The 18,655-nt window shown below is 41.1% G+C and overlaps 1 protein-coding gene across 1 annotated transcript in view; it reads left to right on the top strand.

Moving 5' to 3' along the window:
- The window catches only part of LOC111654229 (neurexin-2), a 395,909-nt gene that overhangs the window by 87,454 nt on the left and 289,800 nt on the right, over positions 1–18,655 (top strand). Inside the window, exon 11 of the mRNA XM_087173672.1 lies at positions 1,674–1,793. Within this exon, the coding sequence (XP_087029798.1) occupies positions 1,674–1,793 (120 nt within the window). The remainder of the gene's footprint in view (positions 1–1,673; positions 1,794–18,655) is intronic.

The following is an 18,655-nucleotide window of genomic DNA, read 5'->3' as shown; positions in this document are numbered from 1 at the left end:
CACACACACACACACACACACACACACACACACACACACACACACAAATATAGAGAACCTAAACTGCACCTACCACCACCAACACTAATTTCCAATGCAAATGTGCCCCTAGTCCGCTGATTACACCAGGTTTCAAACTTGAATTAACGTCAGATTTAATCTGAATACATTTCTAAGCAACATTAATCAAATCACTTTCAGTCTTTCATGGATGAGCTGCCGCTGCTTTTGGTTCCAGTCACTGGGTTTTTTAACACAAGTATTAGATATTAGGGATGGAACGGTTCATGAAAAAAATCCGTCCTGTTCGGTTCGCTTGTCTCGGTTCGGGGCATGTGTGTATTGTTTGGTTCAGGGCATGCTCCAAAAAGCCTTGCGCCAGTAACCCAGTGAAATTTTGTTCATGCTAGCGGCAACACATCCAATATGTTTGCTCACCTACGGAGACATCACTCCAGTGTGTTAATTGACAGCGCAAGGAGTTGAGAGTCAGGTATCCCCTCCCGCCGACACATCAACAACACGGTAATTCCTGAACTTTATGAAGAGACATGACGAGGAATTGTCAGGAGTTGTCTGACAGCCTACGTAGCTCTTGCTACTGATGGATGGACCTCCAGAGCCGCTAAAGTTTCCTAACTGTGACTGCCAATTACATTACTTTGGAGTGGGAGAAGAAAAGCTCTTTTTTGCAGACCTGCCCCCTTTCTCACCTAGCTTTAACCTAAGGCTGTCACAATGAGGTGCCTAATATCAAACTACCTAATTCTTCCAGTTTTTGCAGACATGTCCTTGAGAATAACAGATTTTTTTTTAAACTGTAAATGGTAGATTATTAGGCTATATATCTTACGCTGATGTATGGTATTTCTGGAAAACAGCAACATACGAACCGAACCATGGATTTTTTTGAACCATTCCACCCCTATTAGATATGTGAGGTTTATGTTTTATTTTATGCTTTTCACACTAGTAAACAATGCTTTGACAACATGGAGGATAGAAGATTTAATAGTTAACTTTACTGTATATCAGTTTATGAGGTTCATATGGATAACAGTTGCTTGCTTACACATTCGACAGATACAGAGCAACATGGGACTTGCATGGGAGTCTCAATATAAATCGTTTTTTAAAATGTATTTTTTCGCCCTGGTTTGGCTCACCAACTCCTACATATAAGACTATGTCTATGTCACTAACGCTCAGCTGTTTTCAGCAACAACTGTTCACTATCACAATGAGCTGAAAGCTGCTGAAGGTGTTGATTCTCAGTGGGATCAACAGTGCTAGTAGTAGTAGGGTTGGGCCGGAGTAAAAGTTTTTTGATATGAAATAATTATAAAGGTACAACAGACACTCCCAATAATGAAATTTCATCTTCTTCATGTCGCCAGCCTCTGCAATAAAATGCACACAGTTGTTCATCCAACACTGGTGTCTTCATTCCTCTGGTTATAAACGAACATAATACTATGTTAATCATGTTCCTTTGTCCTTCCCCAGACTAAATAGAGCTGTAACCTGAGCTGTCATTGCCCAGGGAAGTGGACAGCCAGCAGAGCTGAAGGGTTTTCTCTCTGGGTTCTGAAAATGCTATGAATCCACATGAATTTTCCATATGTTTGGTTGGAAAACTTAACTATGAACTGTTTCTCTGGTCATCCCCCCAGGACCCAGTACCACCTGTACGGAGGAGTCCTGCTACCATCAGGGGGTGTGTCTCCAGCAGTGGGAGGGCTTCACCTGCGACTGCACCATGACGTCCTATGGTGGCTCATTCTGCAATGACCGTAAGTGAAACGTTTTTAACAGTGACTGCTGTGTTTTAAGAGTGTACGGCTGGAATGAATGGAATTTGTAGGTGGAAAGCCATACACAGGTCAGACAGTGAGAGACGTGTGTTCCATCTCCGAACATATGTCGGTAAGGGCTGATTGTTTGGCCTGCGTCATCCCAGCTTGCAGCTTTCTTGAGAGCATCATACAAACAACTTCGCACTTGACATTGCAAGTCTTTAAACAGAAACGTACCAAATGTACAGAGGTACAGAGTTCCCTGTGTAAATTTGTAGGTTCTGAATCCATGTGCTCAATGCTAAAAGCTATTGCGTATGAATAGCTGAGTAAATACAATCCCGCTGCGTGCTATAAATTGTCGTAGTGTAGTTCTGCCTTTGCAATGCACCATTGTCGCAATCGCCCTAACCTACTTTCATGTAATGTTTCCCTTTTTATGTTTCTTGAGAACCACTTATCCAAGAAAAAACTATGACACTCAACACCGCACTTCCTTGGGTCCTCAGCATCACACACACAAAGTTGATGAAGTCGGATGAGTGGTTGTTGAGAAAATTGAAAGTCAGGAAGAAGGATAGACAGAGATTCCTCCATTTATAGTCAGATTACATCAATCAATTAGTTAAAGTAATTTCAGTCAACAAAATCTCCCCATAATCAAGTTGGTTGGGCAGCCATCATTGGTGCTTGCTTCCAGCTTTCTCCCAGTGAAGTACTCATTTACAACTCTTTAGGAAACCGTTTGTGTGAATCTTCAGGCTCTCAATTAGTGAAAATGGGATGTGCTTCTCTTTTACAGCCTTAATTTGTCATTGAAGCTGATAAGACAGTTGCATTTTTACATACATAAATATCTCGCCTTCAACAGCAGCACATTAAAGCCTCGCAGATCTTCCCTCTCATCTCTTAAATACTTTTGTCCATTAATTATAGAACTACATGACATATCACTGCTAATGTTGAATATCAAAATCACAGACTGCACTCACATCCACTTCCCTCCTCTAATGCTCCTATTACTCACGCATTACTCATAGTAACAACTCAGATTGTACAACTCAGAGTTTGCCTTGAGATTGGCTCCTTGGCTCCCGAGCCTCTGCTAACGCATGCTGTGAGGGGAAACGGTGATTCAAATCCCGCATGCCTGCCATGTGGTCACCTGCTGGGTGGCTGGCAGGAAGCTACGGACAGAGGGCGAAATAGGTTTATTGCAAGGGTATTGTTTGTTTTATTGGTTTTAAGTGCTTTTTCCATAGATTGACAGTATGCATTCATGCATTTATTGTAATGATTATGGCTAGTGTTTGAAGCTCGAGTGTACCTTTTTGCATATATTTTGCTTAGCTGCGTCTTTACCATATGGCTTACTGAATTTTGGACACAACTTCATAAATAGAGAAAAAATCCTGATGACAAAAGATTTGCTAGATTAATTTTTTTGCAGTGTTTAAAGATTGTGCGCGCAGCTTGGTAAGACAGAACATGTGTACAATTAGCATTCAGCACTCCTCACAGGCTTGATTTAAACAGGGGCAGAGGCAGGGTGACAGGCTAATAGACTTGTTTGCATAAGTCTTTGTTTGCTTATTAAGTGGTGGGCGCTGAGTTAAGCTGTGTCACCCTCACCTCCTTTTTTTTTTTTTTTTTTTTGACTAAATCACCCTATGTTTCATTTGTGATGGAGTTTATCTCTGATTGTTGTGCGCTGCTGCCGTTGTAACGTTGGTTGCCATGTTAGCTAGACAGAATATCACTGGGCATGACAGTAAGTGGCTGATTAGCAAGGTGTTCCTTTGGCTCTTGGAAGACTTAAGCAAGGAGAAGGCGATAATAATTGCTCTGTCGGCATGACAGCCCTTGCCAAGATAAGCCGAGAGATCCCTTGCTCCTTGATAGAGGAGAGAAAATGGAGATGAAGAGAGGAGAGTGGAGGGGTGCTGATTCCGCAGCGGATTCTTTCTTTTTTTTTCTTTTCTTTTGCGTATGGGGAGCGTTTGTGGTTTTTACCGTGCTGGTTTCAAGGTTGACAGGTAGAAGTGTGTGGCACGAGGAAGTGCACCGTAGGACACGTGTGTCTGGTTCGTATGAGTGTGTAGAGTGGAGGAAAGGACTGCACCAGCAGCCTGATCAAATGTAATGCACAACTGCAGACAAAAAAATAAAAGAACTGCAACTACTGTCAGCTTGCTCTACAGGCACAGTCAGTTCCAAATGATTTCAAACTCCATGAAAATCTCAGACATATGAGAGTATCAACACTGACACCAGCTTGTTATCTGTTTTTTTTCTGAACACACAGTACTAGTATTATGGTTTTAATGGGCTGCTAGTTGAAGTCCGCTCTTCCTTGCTCTTCTGCTTCTTGCAACTTATGCAATGTTTTCTTGGTGAGGGGCTGCCATACTACAGTATCACACATATATAAGATCTGAGAGGATACCCAGCACCTCTAACTTTTCTCTAACCGATTTCAAAATAAGACAGCACAGGCGAAACTCATTCACAATTTCTGTGCAAATTTGACTTGATGAAAAAACAGTTAAACAGCTGAAAAAATAAATATTTACCGACATTGTCTAACTAATGAAGTATTTTTCCAAAATGTGTTATACAGCAGTGTTTCAGCCTCTTTCACAGTGTGCATGCTTTGCTGGAGCTGGTTTCTATTGCAGCGTGTTCCTTCCTTCCTTCACAGCAGCTGCACTTCTTCTGACTCGCCATTTTGGCTTCATTTCCGCCAGCTTGAAACGCTGAAAGACGCATTTCATCTCTCGACCTTGAGAGCCCTCTCCGAGTTGAACCTTTGGCTCCTTCTCGTCATCGTCCTCCCTTTCTTCTCTTTATGCTTCTTTACTTCTTGCCATACAAGGCAGCCTTCTATCCTTGAGCCTTTTTTTTTAATGAATCAACATTTATCAGAAACTGTCAGCCTTCAGGGAGTTTTCCTTGAGCCCGCTCTGAAATCCAAGGTAGGACTTATTACATCAGCTAGCGTTTTTAATTTGTTGTGAAACTGATGCTCCTATCTGGAGATCTTGCGTCATCTTTTCTTTTTTTTGCTTTTGCTATGGACACAGAGGACTTGAAGTTTGCACTCACAGCCCTATTGACAGGGTTACACTCTCCTGTTCATCAGAGTGAAAGAGCTTTCTCCTGTTTCCTGTCATGTGCCCTTGATTTGTCCTCTGCATATCTGAAACAGAAAGCTTTGAAAGGCTTTAAGAGTTTGTTTTTCTTTTTTTCTTTCTGTAGCCACATAAATCATAAAGCTCAGATCCTGCTGGACTGTGTCCGCATAAACAGGTGTTATCTCTTTGTGCTTTTATAAAGGGTGTGGACGCCTGTCATCCAAAAAAAAAAAAAATCAGAAATAGGGACCACTAAAGTGAATCATGGAAACTAGTGCCTACCCAAGTGCATACATATAGCACACGCACGCCTTTTATGTAACCTTCCAGGCACACACGAGTTGTACTGTTTATACTCCCTCACACATACATTCATGTGCTTCCCCTTTCATTCGGACAAAGAAGATGTGGAAATTATTTTAATTTCACCTTCAAAGCAAAACCATTCAACCTGAACCACCATTTCATTTTTCTGTGGGGAATAAAAAATTAGCACAATTATTCTCCCAACAGTGTTCACACTGCTGTTTGTTGAAGTCTGTCCTTGGTGGGCATGAATAGAGGTAGGCGGGGAGGGGGTCTCGGGTGTATAGTAGTTATATGTGTGTATGTGTGTGTAGACTACACTGCTCTAAAGAAACTGTAATACCTACAGGTAAATGCAGCCGTGATCACATTCCAGGAGTCTTCAGTTTCACATGGTGAACATCATTCAATAGAAAAAAGCTTAAGTCTAATTTCCTCAGTTTAAGCCTAGAGTCATTTGTTTCACTCTGGGTGGAAAGGTTGTCAAAATTATTGACACTACAGTTATTATTTATGAAAGCAGATTCACGCTTGAATGGAGGAGATATTACACACACAGACTCGAACACACACACACACATACATAGAAAAGGTTCCATTGTGCAGCGTTTTTCATCATCGATGTTTCATACCAGATAAACTGAAGTGATTTGTCTGTATTGGATTTTTATTAGCTGTTGGACATCAGCCAGTCATGTTTGCTCCCTGAGATATGATGGCGGTGAAGACAAAAACACATATGACAAAAACAAATATTTAAAAGTGATTTAACCCCAGAGTTGCTGAGTTGCATAAGAGGATGAGTCATTAATTCCAATAGAGTTTTCTTGTCATGTTATTTTCTAAATGCTGGTACAGAGGAATATCCCTTTAAAAAGTCACGCATCTTTGTGGCCAGAGGGAAGGGCAGGGGACAAAATAGAATGTGACACCATGAGACGGTGGTTCTAAAATGGGATTATCCCATGGTTATCTGCTCTGGGGTTCATGGGGTTCATGGGGTTGATGAGGGGGAGGTCATGCTCAGGGCTGCACTGATGTGGATTTCTTTGAGGTGATATTTAAAGCACTTCCTTCTCTCCCTGTACTATCAGAAATTCAGATGTTTCTTTTTCTTATAGCAGTATTATTTTTTAATTCATTCTAAAACAGCTGTAGGTAGGCGTCAGTGAACAGTTAAGAATACCTCTCTTATGAATGGCATATCAAAAAAATTTTTAATTAGCATTTGCAGTTGAAAATGACATAAAGCAAAAATTTGGACACTCAAGATTGGCTTCAAAAATTGAGCTGTACCTCCTGAATCCCCTGGTCAGGAATCTATTTTTAAGAGCTCCCGCACTGCCAGTCCTGGATTTAAACCAGTTGTTTTTTACCCCCACATCCCCAAGTTACACTGGACTGCAGGATTCTTTTTATACTGGCTTGCTTATTTATGAGCCTCCACCTGACACAGCAGATAAGAACAGACATCATTGAGGAAGCCCGGCAGTCTGATTGGCAGTGGGTTTATATTGGAAGTGATCACCACAACACATGGGTTAACACTGTTGCATTTCACTCACGGATTAAAGGGAGGCTGCACACCACTCACAGCTGGTGAGCATTGCCACAGTTTATACTTGTGGCAGCTGGGTATGTTTGTGTATCTGAAGTAATTCAGAGGCTCCAGTCCCAGCGGAGACGTTCCCATTTTGCTGAAGAGTATTGTTTGCACCTCTTCAGTGACCCCTTCTGTCGGTCAGTTTGCTCTGACAGGGCTGACTGCGCTGCACTCTGGAGATGTAAGGTGGTGGGGGGGGCTAATGCATCGAGCACAGCTTGGAAGAAGGAGCAGATATGAATGAAATTGTTCTTTGGCCTTCATCCTCTCCACACAGCAGGAGGCTACAGACTTAACCTTGCCTTCCACATCTACACACAAGTCCTCTCTAAATGTACGTTTTATCAAATGAAAACCTTTTCTAAAACAGCCTCTTTTCTTTGCTGTTCTCATTAGCAGCAGAAACATCTGGCCTATTTGCTGTAACACTGAAAAACGCATCATATTCGATTGGAACTGGAGGTTGTTGCAGATACTGTACACTCTATGTTCTGTGTTCACGCACATGCATTTGTGGAACAACACATACAAAAATGTTTAAGACCTCCTCTTACACACACACACACACACACACACACACACACACACACACACACACGCACACCAGCGAGCATTTGTTATTCAGCAGCAGCCTGCAGTGATTGACTGGTCTATTTGTCTCTGCGTAGCGTATAAGTGGGCCACTTGGTATTCTGCCTTATTCATCTGGAACCAACTCAGACAGAGATGCTGTGTAAGTGCGTGCCGTACGAGGGCTTTGTTTCTCCCTCGTTCTCTCTGTTTATGTGAGTGTGTATGAGAGAGAGAGAGAGAGAGAGAGAGGGAGGAAACAAGATGGAGAACGAACGGAGAAGGAGAAGGCTGTGTGTCTGTGCTATTCTTTGTTTAACTATGCTTTCTCTGGGCGAGCACAACACATGCATGTGTACCATGAATCCAGCTGCCAGTGCACAGCGCTGTCAGGCATACTAATTGAGCACAAAGTGCCAGTGTGTTTGCAGCACTGCTGATTTCAATCTACCTCCTCTCCCAGTCGCTCATCTCAGCGTATTTTCTCTCCACCGCCATTCCCACACTCTCTGAAAAGAAAATGAGACTGTATCATTTCCAGTGCAAAAGCTTAGTCGCTGAAGCAGGACTCTATACATGTGCATGATACTCTATATGTCTTGCAATTTCACAACCATTTGTGCATTTACCTTTGAAAACAAAACACTTGGTTTTTGGCTGTTAGACACCAGCAGTACACCAGGAATGGTTTGGGTTTGAGAAAAAACATTTCAGATCTTTTATCAAAAAAAAAAAAAAAAAAGTCATCAATAACTGTTGACCTACCGATTGTGGAGGAGGTAGAGCGGTAGATCTGTGGTTCCATTCCCGGCTCCTCCAGTCTGCATGTCGAAGTCTTTGGCCAAGATATTGAACCCCAAATTGCCCTGATGTGTGTGCGTGCGTGCGTGCGTGCGTGCGCGCGCGTGCGTGCGTGCGTGCGTGCGTGCGTGCGTGTGTGTGAGTGTGTGTGTGAGTGAGTGAATGCAGCAGGTATTGTAAAGCACTGAGTGGTCAAATAGTCCACCATGTTGAGAATGCTACTGTCGCTTTAGTTGAGGACTGAATCGATCACTTTATACCTTTAGCTAGAACCTCAATGACTTAATCAACAATCTGTCAAACTTTATTTGTATGGCACGTTTCCAGAGTGATTCACAGGTCACAGATGAGCTAAAAAGAAAAGAGACAAATCAAGTAAGACAGCTGACAATGATATGCAGTAAAATAGATTTAAAAACCTTTAATAACATTCACAAACAAACCAAAAAAAAAGTAGGATGAGAAGGTGCACATTTGGTCTCAAGAGGCCCCATTATGTGGCTGTTTGGGTACATCAGTGAAAATTAGACCTCTGTTTTTCAGTGTGCATTTATCTTAGCTCTTTGTTTCCTCAGTACTTCATTTATGTGAGGGCCACAACACTGAGTGAACTGACAACAGCTCTAAAGGATGGAGAGCGGGTCGCTAAGTGTTGTAGTCCTTGCTTTTGCTAGCCTACTGTTAATGCTTGATAAGCTTGATAGGTTTCAGCAGGCACTGCTCACGCCTGGTCCCTCTCGCCATCCCTCCTCACCAAACTTTAATGAAGCTTGATGACTGAAGTGCATTCACTCTCATCCTCTCCAGCGACTCTATAGGTGATCATTTGCTTGCATCACTTGAAATGCTGAAAAAGAAAAAAAAGAAAAGAAGCAAATATGGCTGCTAGTCTCTCAAGCAAAATGGCCTCATGAATCCTGTGTTTTTGTAATGCACTTGCTTTACCTTTAACATTGATTGAGAGGCCACCTGTTATGATGAAGGTCACACTGGTTTCATCATGGACTGAACACAGCGTGGATTAGGATAGTCTTAAGGGGAGGCTTTAGCACTTCTCAGATTCTCATCACCAGCTGAAATCACTCAGTCTGAACTCAGGAGGAATGAGTAAGCATAGCTGAAAACAAACAAAACCTCCCCTTAAACCCTATGATCCAATAAGGGAAATCAACTGTATTCACCCAAGAGGTCCTCTGTGAGAAAGGCAAGCATGGTCACGCATAAAAGCCAACTCATAGAAGGTGTCTGAGTAGTTTTTTTTTTTTGGCTCGTATTCTCTATAACTCTCCCTTCTCATTTTTGTTGATTGTTGTTATTCAGTCCTTCCACCTCCTCTGTGGCTTACATCTTCTCTCCGCACTGTTTGCCAGCCGGCCCCAAAGAGCTGCTGTCCGGACCTAGCAATTAACCGCCACCTCATTAGGCCAGAAACGCAGTGTGAATCCTGAATAATTACTTGGCTTGCTTTTTTTATGCCCATAAATACACACACACACACGAGCACCCTCTCTACTTCTCAGTTGTGGGGTGCTCTAGAAATGAGATGGAGAGAGAGCAGGGAGGCTGCAGCTATCTTCCCATTTGCAGACGGTGCGAGTGAAAGCATGAGCAGTGAAATAAAAGGATGGATGGAAAGCAGTGGGAAGAACGGAGCGTGAGTGAGAAATGAAATAGTGTTTGGGCATGCAATGGCAATTTTGGCTTCCCCCAAAGAGGGCAGTGCTTAGCCCATTGGAGTTTTGAAGTCACCATGTCAAGAGCTTGATGGGGATTGGCTGAGAGTGGGTGGCCAAATGCTGTGTTGGTGGGTGAAAGTCATAGCTCGGCTCAACATATGGCTTAGTGCTTTTGCTATAGTAGTCGCACTTCTATTTTCTATGAATGTGTCAATTTTCAAGACTTACAGTGGGAAGTAGGTAGTAAAACAAGGTGAGACATTCTCACCCACAGTAACAATAATAACTAAGTATAATTTACATGATTTAGTGCAGCTATTTCAAACTCATATTTTGAAAAGGTAGCATACTTTAACTTCTGGTTTCAGTGAACATTCTGTTCTTCATCTGTTTTCCCCAAAGACTCTGTTTGTCTGTGAGCCTGGTAGATTTGGCAGGTAAGCCAGACATCTGTCTGTTCTTTTTCTGAAAAAAAAAAAAAAATACAAAAAGGCGCTTTCGTTTGGTCTGCATGAGCTTTTGTTTTGAACCAATTTTCCACTCCTTGCTTGGTTTTAATTAAAGATCGGAGGAGCTTTTTAACCACAATGTGCATTAAAGGACAATTAATGAGGCTTTGTAATTGCTTCGAGACCACTGTAGCCACTTGCAAACATTATCAAAAGCCTATCGCTGTATATGCTGGGATAAAAACAAGAGAGGCGGGAGGAATATGTGTGTCTGTGGACTCGGGAAAGAGAATCAAAACATTAAAAAAAAGGTTAAAAAACAGGGGAAAGCAATTATTTCTCACATGCACACGGCTCACACATTTCATGTTAGTCAATTCCTTTGTTGGTGCTTTGTAAATAGCAGCGTCGCACATCTGACTTGTGTCAATATTTTGGACCTGATTGAATTCAGTGGTGCAAATACACTCCCAAATACCATACACACCTGCAATCTGAGTCCCGTAAACATGACTCGGAGAGATGTACTTTGCTTGTGACGTGTGTGTGTATGTGTGATGTATTTTGAATGCTACCACACTGTTCAGTATTAGCATGACACAGATGGCATTCACCAACAGGTGCTAAAAGGCCTTCTGTCGTCTCATTTCAGTTTCCAGCCATTTTTCTGACTCATGGTTAGCAGGGATGGATAGGTTCATCTATTAAAATAATTGTACTTCTTTTTTTTCCTCTCTCTTTTAACTCTACCAAAATGCAAAATTCTACATGTTGTAGTTCACCAACGTCTACTATGTTACAGATACAAGAGCACAAGATTTATCAGCTCTACAATTGCTCTAAGAGCCATGCAGACATATCAGGCAGTATAAGTCACTAATGTCCTGTCTGTGGAATGAATAGTGATCATTATATTATTATTATTATATTATGTACTGTCAGTAAAATAAGTGCAACTTGTGTTAGATAGAAGGAAAGACTGTAGACGATTGCAACACTTTTTGCATTTTGCTCACTTACTCAGAGTATTTGGACTAGACCAACCAAACATTTATATATTAAACATACATCCATCTTCTAATTATCAATACTATTTAAATATGATTATATATGACATTTCATTCACAATATTTATTTGAATGGAAGAATTCAGATGTTTCAAATGACTTTGACCCTGGGGACGGTTACAACTTATTAAAAATACATAAAATTTCACGATTAACTTTTGATTTTAGTTTCAATACGCACAATATTCTGAAAATATGTATTGTTTCATAGTATTATTATAGTTTTATTTATTTAATAATAGTTATCAAAGAACAGTCATTGTGTGGTCTGTTTTGATATGGCTGCTTAGGTTGTTGACAGTTACAATAACTTCAACTATCCCCACCCTATCAACCATGAAAGAACATCATGTGCTAGCTGAACACTTGACACATGCTAACTATGTCACTTACAAGTCAACAAAACAAGGATTCAAACCAAGTAGGTTTTGATTAATTCATACAAAAGGTCATGGAGAGTATGACAAAATACAGCTCATGAAAAAATTACTTTGATACCTCCGTTGCAACCGTCCCTTGTCGCAACCATCCCGTTTCCCTCACATACAGCAATGACTGTGCAGTTTGCCGACCAAGCCTCTGGCCATGCCCTATTTTTGTTGCAACAGTACTTACAGTATATGAGACTGGAGAAGAGGCTCATCTTTAGAAGAACATATTGTCTCTGCTGGAATGAATGACAGCTGCAGTACAAGCAGAGGCAGAGTTTATCATTGGTAGTGCTGACCACCTGATATAGTAGCCGGTGCTATTGGGATAACTGCACTCCCAGAATAGGCCTACATGAAATATTGGATAATACTGTCCACACATAGGATTAGGTGGGATGAAATGCTTCCATGTCGGACAGCCAAATTCCCTTATTTTCTCTCTTTCTCTCGTTCTTGATCATCCTCCCCCAGAGAAACACTTCCGCAAACACACATACGCATGCCTGCAAACACTCAAGAAACTCTGCAGAGAATGTCAATGTTTCCTTAGGGCAATGGCGAGGAGGGAGACCTTTACTCAAGTTGACGTGGTAGATCATCAGGACTGACACATACATACACACACACAAACACACACCTTTACTTGTATTTATCCCTGTGGGGGTTGAGCTGTCGATAAGTCGAGCTGACAGTCTCCTCTTCACCTTGTCTTTCCTCTGCTTCCTGTCCTTTTCCTCAACCCCTCTACCTGCCTGCTCTTTATTCCCTACAACTTCCCATTACTGTCTTTTCCACTGCTGTTCCCTATAGGCTGAGGAAATCCCATGTTACTGGTAACGGGGCTTAAGCATTTAAAGCATGAAGAATTTAAACAATAGTTGTATGATGTTAAATTAATGGTGATCTGTGAAGTTTATTGGAGCCAGACTTCCAGTTGTTCCGGTCTTCATTAAGAGTGAAATCTGAACAATTTGTGGATTACCCATATTTTACATGTTTCCAGTGTTGTATTGGAAGTTTTGATATCCATAAGTACCAAAAGCCATCTCTAGCAAGAACAGGGCATTTTCTGTCATCCTCTGAGCCACTCTTCTGATTGGCTGACTGTTTGACCACTGGTAACAAATTGTACTGGTAAATGCAAATGGGGATAGTCAATCAGTGCTGAAATAAGCCAATCAGACGGTCACATTCAGACTGAAATGCTCAAGTATTTCAGAAAAAATCAACTTCAGTCATTAGTCTCTAGTGTTATTATCCTTGGGAAGGCTGTGTAATGGTATTTTGGCTTCCTGACCTCCAACAATTGTGCAGAATTTTCTCAACATCTCAACATTCTTGTAGCTTTGCTAGCTCAGCAAAGGAATGATTGCTTGGTGTTGTGTTGTCAAGAAAGTTAAAACAATAACAATAAAAAAGGTTGAGTGCGATGTGACATCACAAAATTGCAGATATCCTGACAGCTTGTTTAAAAGCACAATTTCTGAATATGGACTGTGTGCAGCACTATCACAGTATTTAGAATGGAACTAAAGGAATAAAGGAAAGCTCACTTTCTATAATATGTAAACTTTAAGGAATATATACATTTATATAACCAATGTAACAATGTAACCCCTTGCTCATAAAATACTTCATTTTGTCCATATTTACATGTCAGCCTTTTGTAAACTCTGAAAATCTTTGCTTTGTTTGCTGTACAAGAACACTGACTTCCTGCTTTGTGCCAAAAAGCAATGTGACCTCTGTGCAGAGGCAGTGGAGTCTAACAAATGTCTTCCTTTTTTCTTTGTCTTTTGGGCTTATGGTAATTACTTCTCCAGATGAATGCAATAGTGATAACACGTACTAACACGCTAAACATAGCGCCTTAACAAAAGTCAGATTAGATCAGAGATATGGATAAAAGAATAAACTGTTTCCAGCTGGATAACTCAGCAATGTTTTGCACAGACATTTCTTTTCCATGCTTCATTATACACACCATCCCCACATTGTTAGAGATGATGCTGATGCTGATAAAGCATTTGAAATCACCAATTGTGAATCTGAATGAATGAGTCTCTTTAGCTTTTTGGTGGATTTGGAGGCAAAGGATTCCAAACACAAACCAAAGTACTGATCAGTTCAGGAAAAATTGAATAGATTATGGTTCTTGTTTCATGTCCATGAACTCTTACTATAACTTTGAGCAAGAATTGTCCAGAAGTAACATTTAATTGTTAAAAAAAAACTAAAAAACATACACTTCATCTAAAGCCAAGATTTAACTCCACAGACACTTTTCCCTCCACAATACCTCTTTTAAAAAAGAAGAAGGAGTCAGTAGTGTGGATGATTGCTGTAATTGAGTAGAGGGAAATTTTTCCACTTAAGCAGTTACATGTGGGTTCACAGGGAATCATATAGAAACAAGTGAACTAGATGTAGTTGGAACATATAATATTTCTGCAGCAAATCCCCAGTTGTTCATAATTGCCTCTGTAATGAAATGTGTACCCCGTGTCAAATGTCTATTAATTCGACATGAATGAAATTGATCCATATTCTGTGTAGGTTTTATAATTGGCAAGCAGAGTTCATGTCCATGTCTGTGCGAGAGCAAGAAGCGTATGTGTTGTTCTACGTCTGTGCTTTTATTAGTTGAAATCAGGAGCCCTAGTGTGGCAGAAACGGACTCCTAAACACTGGCTGCTATACTTTGTACCCTGTTGGACTGAGACTACCCCTACATCTTCTGCTCTGTCCGTAGACCAGTAATGGAATTCCCCAAGCGGAAAAGCAGTGGCCGTTTTAAAGCAAGCCTGAATCAGGTGGCTAGTGAAGTGATAAATGACAGTGGCCGAAGAGGGCGATAAATCAGTAATATTCCTCACTCCCCTTCCCTAAAGAATTAATATACATCGAGGTGCATTTCACTGCCTATATTCAAGCTGTGACATTTTAATAGATTTCTTTTGCCCTCTTGCTTATCCCCAAACCTCTGTTGTTAAAGCCCTGCGTGGAATTTTATATTGTCTGGTTGTTAATACGATGTGTCCAGAGAGGGTGATCTTATTGATAGTTAGTGCCACAAGGAGTATTTATATTTACTGCTGTGATAGATAGCTGCATTATAAAACCTAACTTTCAGTGTAAATGTTTGCTTTTGATTAAGACCTTTTTGAGTCGTAGTGTTTGGCTTAATGAAGATATGTGGACACAGTGTGTGTGTGTGTGTGTGTGTGTGTGTGTGTGTGTGTGTGTGTGTGTGTGTTCGTGTGTGTGTGCGTGTGCAATGCAGTTGCTACACTGGGATGTGCTTTGCTGAGAGTCTCTCAACATTATTGCTTCGTTTCAACGTCTTTGATTCCTGCGATCCGACAGATGACATGGGGATTGGGCTGAGTGCAGATGAGAGCAACCAAGAGAAAGAGCATAAGAAAATGTAGACAGAGGCAGCAGGAGAGTGATGGCACTTCTTTTCAAAGCCCCCTGCTCCCCACCCTTCCATAGCTGTTGAGGGAAAGTTTGACTTTCACAGTTGGAATGTCTAATCAAGTCAGCCATCTCTTACCCTTTTAAAACAACTCCCATCACAATCTAATGTGAGAGGTTTGTCTTTTTTAAGTTTTATTTCATTTTATTCCTATTTTAGAAGTTCAGTTACTTATACATATATGCATCAAACATTATTGTCCTCATTCTTTTTCATTGCAGTCCTGTACCAAAATATCCATACTATCACTTTAATTTAGTGGCATCTGAACCTCAATATTCATATTCTCTCTTCATATTATCCATATAATCAATTCAAAGGCCTAATTACAGAATATCAGATGAAAAGTGCTTCTACTTTCCATTTTCGTTAGCATTCAGATTTTTTTTCTTCTGCTCTGTATTCAACACACGTTTTCTTCACAGTTACATTTTCCACCACAGGGAATCACACAAGTTTGTGTGATCTTTTCCTGATCTCTGCTTCAGCTTTTTTGTATAGATTTTGAAATTATTTCAGAAATGTGTATCCTCTATATCTTTTCCTTTCGCACACACACACACACACACACACACACACACACACACACACACACACACACACACACACACACACAAGTCTACCCCACAGTGCATCTGAGGAGGGCCAGGGATCGATTGAGGCTAGGCATATGAGCATAACAAAGTAGACAAGTGTCCTTGAGCAGAGCAGAAACCACATTAATAACCCTCAGTGATGACGGCCCACTTCTCTCTGAATGCAGCCATTGTGACTGTGGCTGAAAATACATCTCTGTAAAATTGATAATACATGCGTTTGAGCAAATTTGTTACCCGGCACTCATTACACAGTCAAGAAGAATTTTAATTGTGTTTGAGGATGCTGAGGAAGATGTAGCCGGAGCATCAGAGCTGTCTTCATGAATCATCTTGCCCGCTCTGCATCCTCTTTGTCTGACAGATCGCTGAGTACAGATGTATCTATCTATATATTTTCCAACTGTGTTTTCTTGTCTGACCACCTAGAAGTAAGCCAGAACCTCTTCCCCACTCCCTTGTCTCCATCCGTGTGCTTGGCACTTTCTGTATTATTAATGGCAAAGCTGTTCTTTGTAAAATAGAGTAGCTTAGGCCGCCCAGTCAGCTGGCATGTATCGGAGAGGCCTGAAAAACATTCCCACTGTAAGAGCTTTTAAAAGCAAAGGTGGGAGGGAAATGAGAGGAAAAAATGACACCATGAAACAAAATGGTGTCTCAACATTAAGACTACACCCCCAACACACACATATATACACACACACACACACACACACACACACACACACACACACACACACATACACTCAACCGGAAGCCTTAGCCAACTCTGGCTAAACACACAGGACTGGAAAGCCTTCCCCACCCCCCACAACTCCAAATGGTAGAAAATGTGCTTACAGCAGTGCTGTTGAATAATTTATTTGCGTTTAGCTTGTCCATGTCTGTGGTCCTTTGTTGTCCTAATTCAGTCCTTTCACTCAGGATTAGCACTGCGTGTCTTAAAATTCAGGTGAGCTGGAGACCAGGCTATGAAAATACTTATATATATATTTTTTTTTTTCTCTGGTGAAGTCAGGTTGATACAAATATGTGAAGGGACTTAATTTTAGGGAATTCATCATACTAATAATATTACTTTTCCATTTTACCTGGCAACTTGGATATTTCATCCACTGCTTCCTCTTGAAATAAGGAAGTTTTCACCATCTGTTATCTAAAGTTATTTGAGACTGTTCTGTAAAAAATTGGCCCATAGGTCATTCGTGCAGGTTACTATGACCCATAGTTACGTTTTGATGATAGGTAACATCTAGTGCATTAGTAATTATGACAGGGGTAAAGGTCTGGTGACGTAGTATATAGAGCAACAAAGTCCGCGTTAGGAGGAGGTTGGGGTAGATGCGATTAAACACAGGAATATCACACAAGAGAGCAGTGTTGGATTCCCATGTGAAGGTAGCAATTTGCCCTTTCTTTTATTCATGACTGTAACCATGACAACAATGATTGTCAAATATTAAGGAAGTACTTATTTTAACCTGGACACAACCTAAACCTAACCAAGTAGTTTTTATGCCTAAAGCTTACTAAGCCATGACTGTGTATTATTGTAACTGTGGCAACATAGGTCTGGTACGCCTGTTATGGGTCGTATCAAATGGGTTGGAACAAACAAACTATATGGTTGTTCAGGTTGGAGGAGTTGATGTGTTATTAATATGACAAGATATGATCACAAACAGTAATGGGTAGATCTTGGTTTAAATTCAAATCCAAGAACAAAAAAAGAGTCATTTAAAAAGTAGGAAGCTGAGCAGTGTCAAGGTTTTTACTGTAATCTATCAACAACAGTGGTTCTTCCATCATGGCTGCCTAGAATATTCTCACAAACCTCCCTGAGGAGGGGTGGCCTCCTCTGATCCAGAAACCCACAAAGCGAACTCTCCCTTCACCTCCCTGTTCCATGAATGAACAGGCTGGACAATAACTGTCCACCTACCTAGAGGGGAACTGAATTGAAAATCGCATGCAGTTGTGGGGTTAGCCTGAGGCCTGTTTAAATCTCACTGAAATGCTGTGAAAGAAGAGTGAGAGGAGTTTGAATATTTTTTTCTCTCTTTCTCACTCGCTCTCTTCTTTTACCCCACCTACCCTTCTCACCCAATCCACACACACCACCACCTTCCCATGGTTCCTACAGTTAAATTTAGCCGCCCTGATTCCTATTGTCACCTCTATACTCTCTGCCAATAGCTCCTGCTTTGTCTCCCCTCCTCCTCCCCTCTCACCATGTCCCTTTTTTATTCCCTTGCATTGCCTTAATGTTACATTTTGTGTGTAGCCGGTGTCGTGTGTTTGTTCTTGTAAATTACTATACATTAAAGTTGCTGCATGTTAAACTCTCACATTCAGCCTTTTTAGTCTATCAGTAGATCATGCGCTAGATATTAAGATGCACCCCCCCTCCTGCTCTCAGTAACAATTTGCAGTTACTGATGATAAAAGTTTTATTTCTCAGTGTATTATTTATGGAAAATCATAAAATACTGCTGTTACTCAATAAGAAATATCCCTCTGCTTTCCCTCGATAATTCTCTGTTTTATGGTGAGCTTTACTTTCCTGTAGATGCTAACAGACTCCTGAATTGGCCTATCTCCGCTGCTTGCCACAGATGTAGCTTGCATGAGTAGTCTGCATACAGGCATTAAGTGTGTTTCGACCTAAAAGCCCATCAGTGCGAGTCTCCCCAGGTTGCAAATGTGCACACAGGCTCACGTCTACCCCCCCCCCCCCCCCCCCCCCCC

The sequence above is a fragment of the Seriola lalandi genome, unplaced genomic scaffold, assembly GCF_002814215.2.
Source record: "Seriola lalandi dorsalis isolate HSWRI2012SDOR001 ecotype SW California unplaced genomic scaffold, Sedor1 jcf7180002054263, whole genome shotgun sequence".
In the NCBI taxonomy this organism is placed as follows: Eukaryota; Metazoa; Chordata; class Actinopteri; order Carangiformes; family Carangidae; genus Seriola; species Seriola lalandi.
The sequence above is the reverse complement of the archived record's forward strand: the minus strand, read 5'-3'. Positions and strand labels throughout refer to the sequence as shown.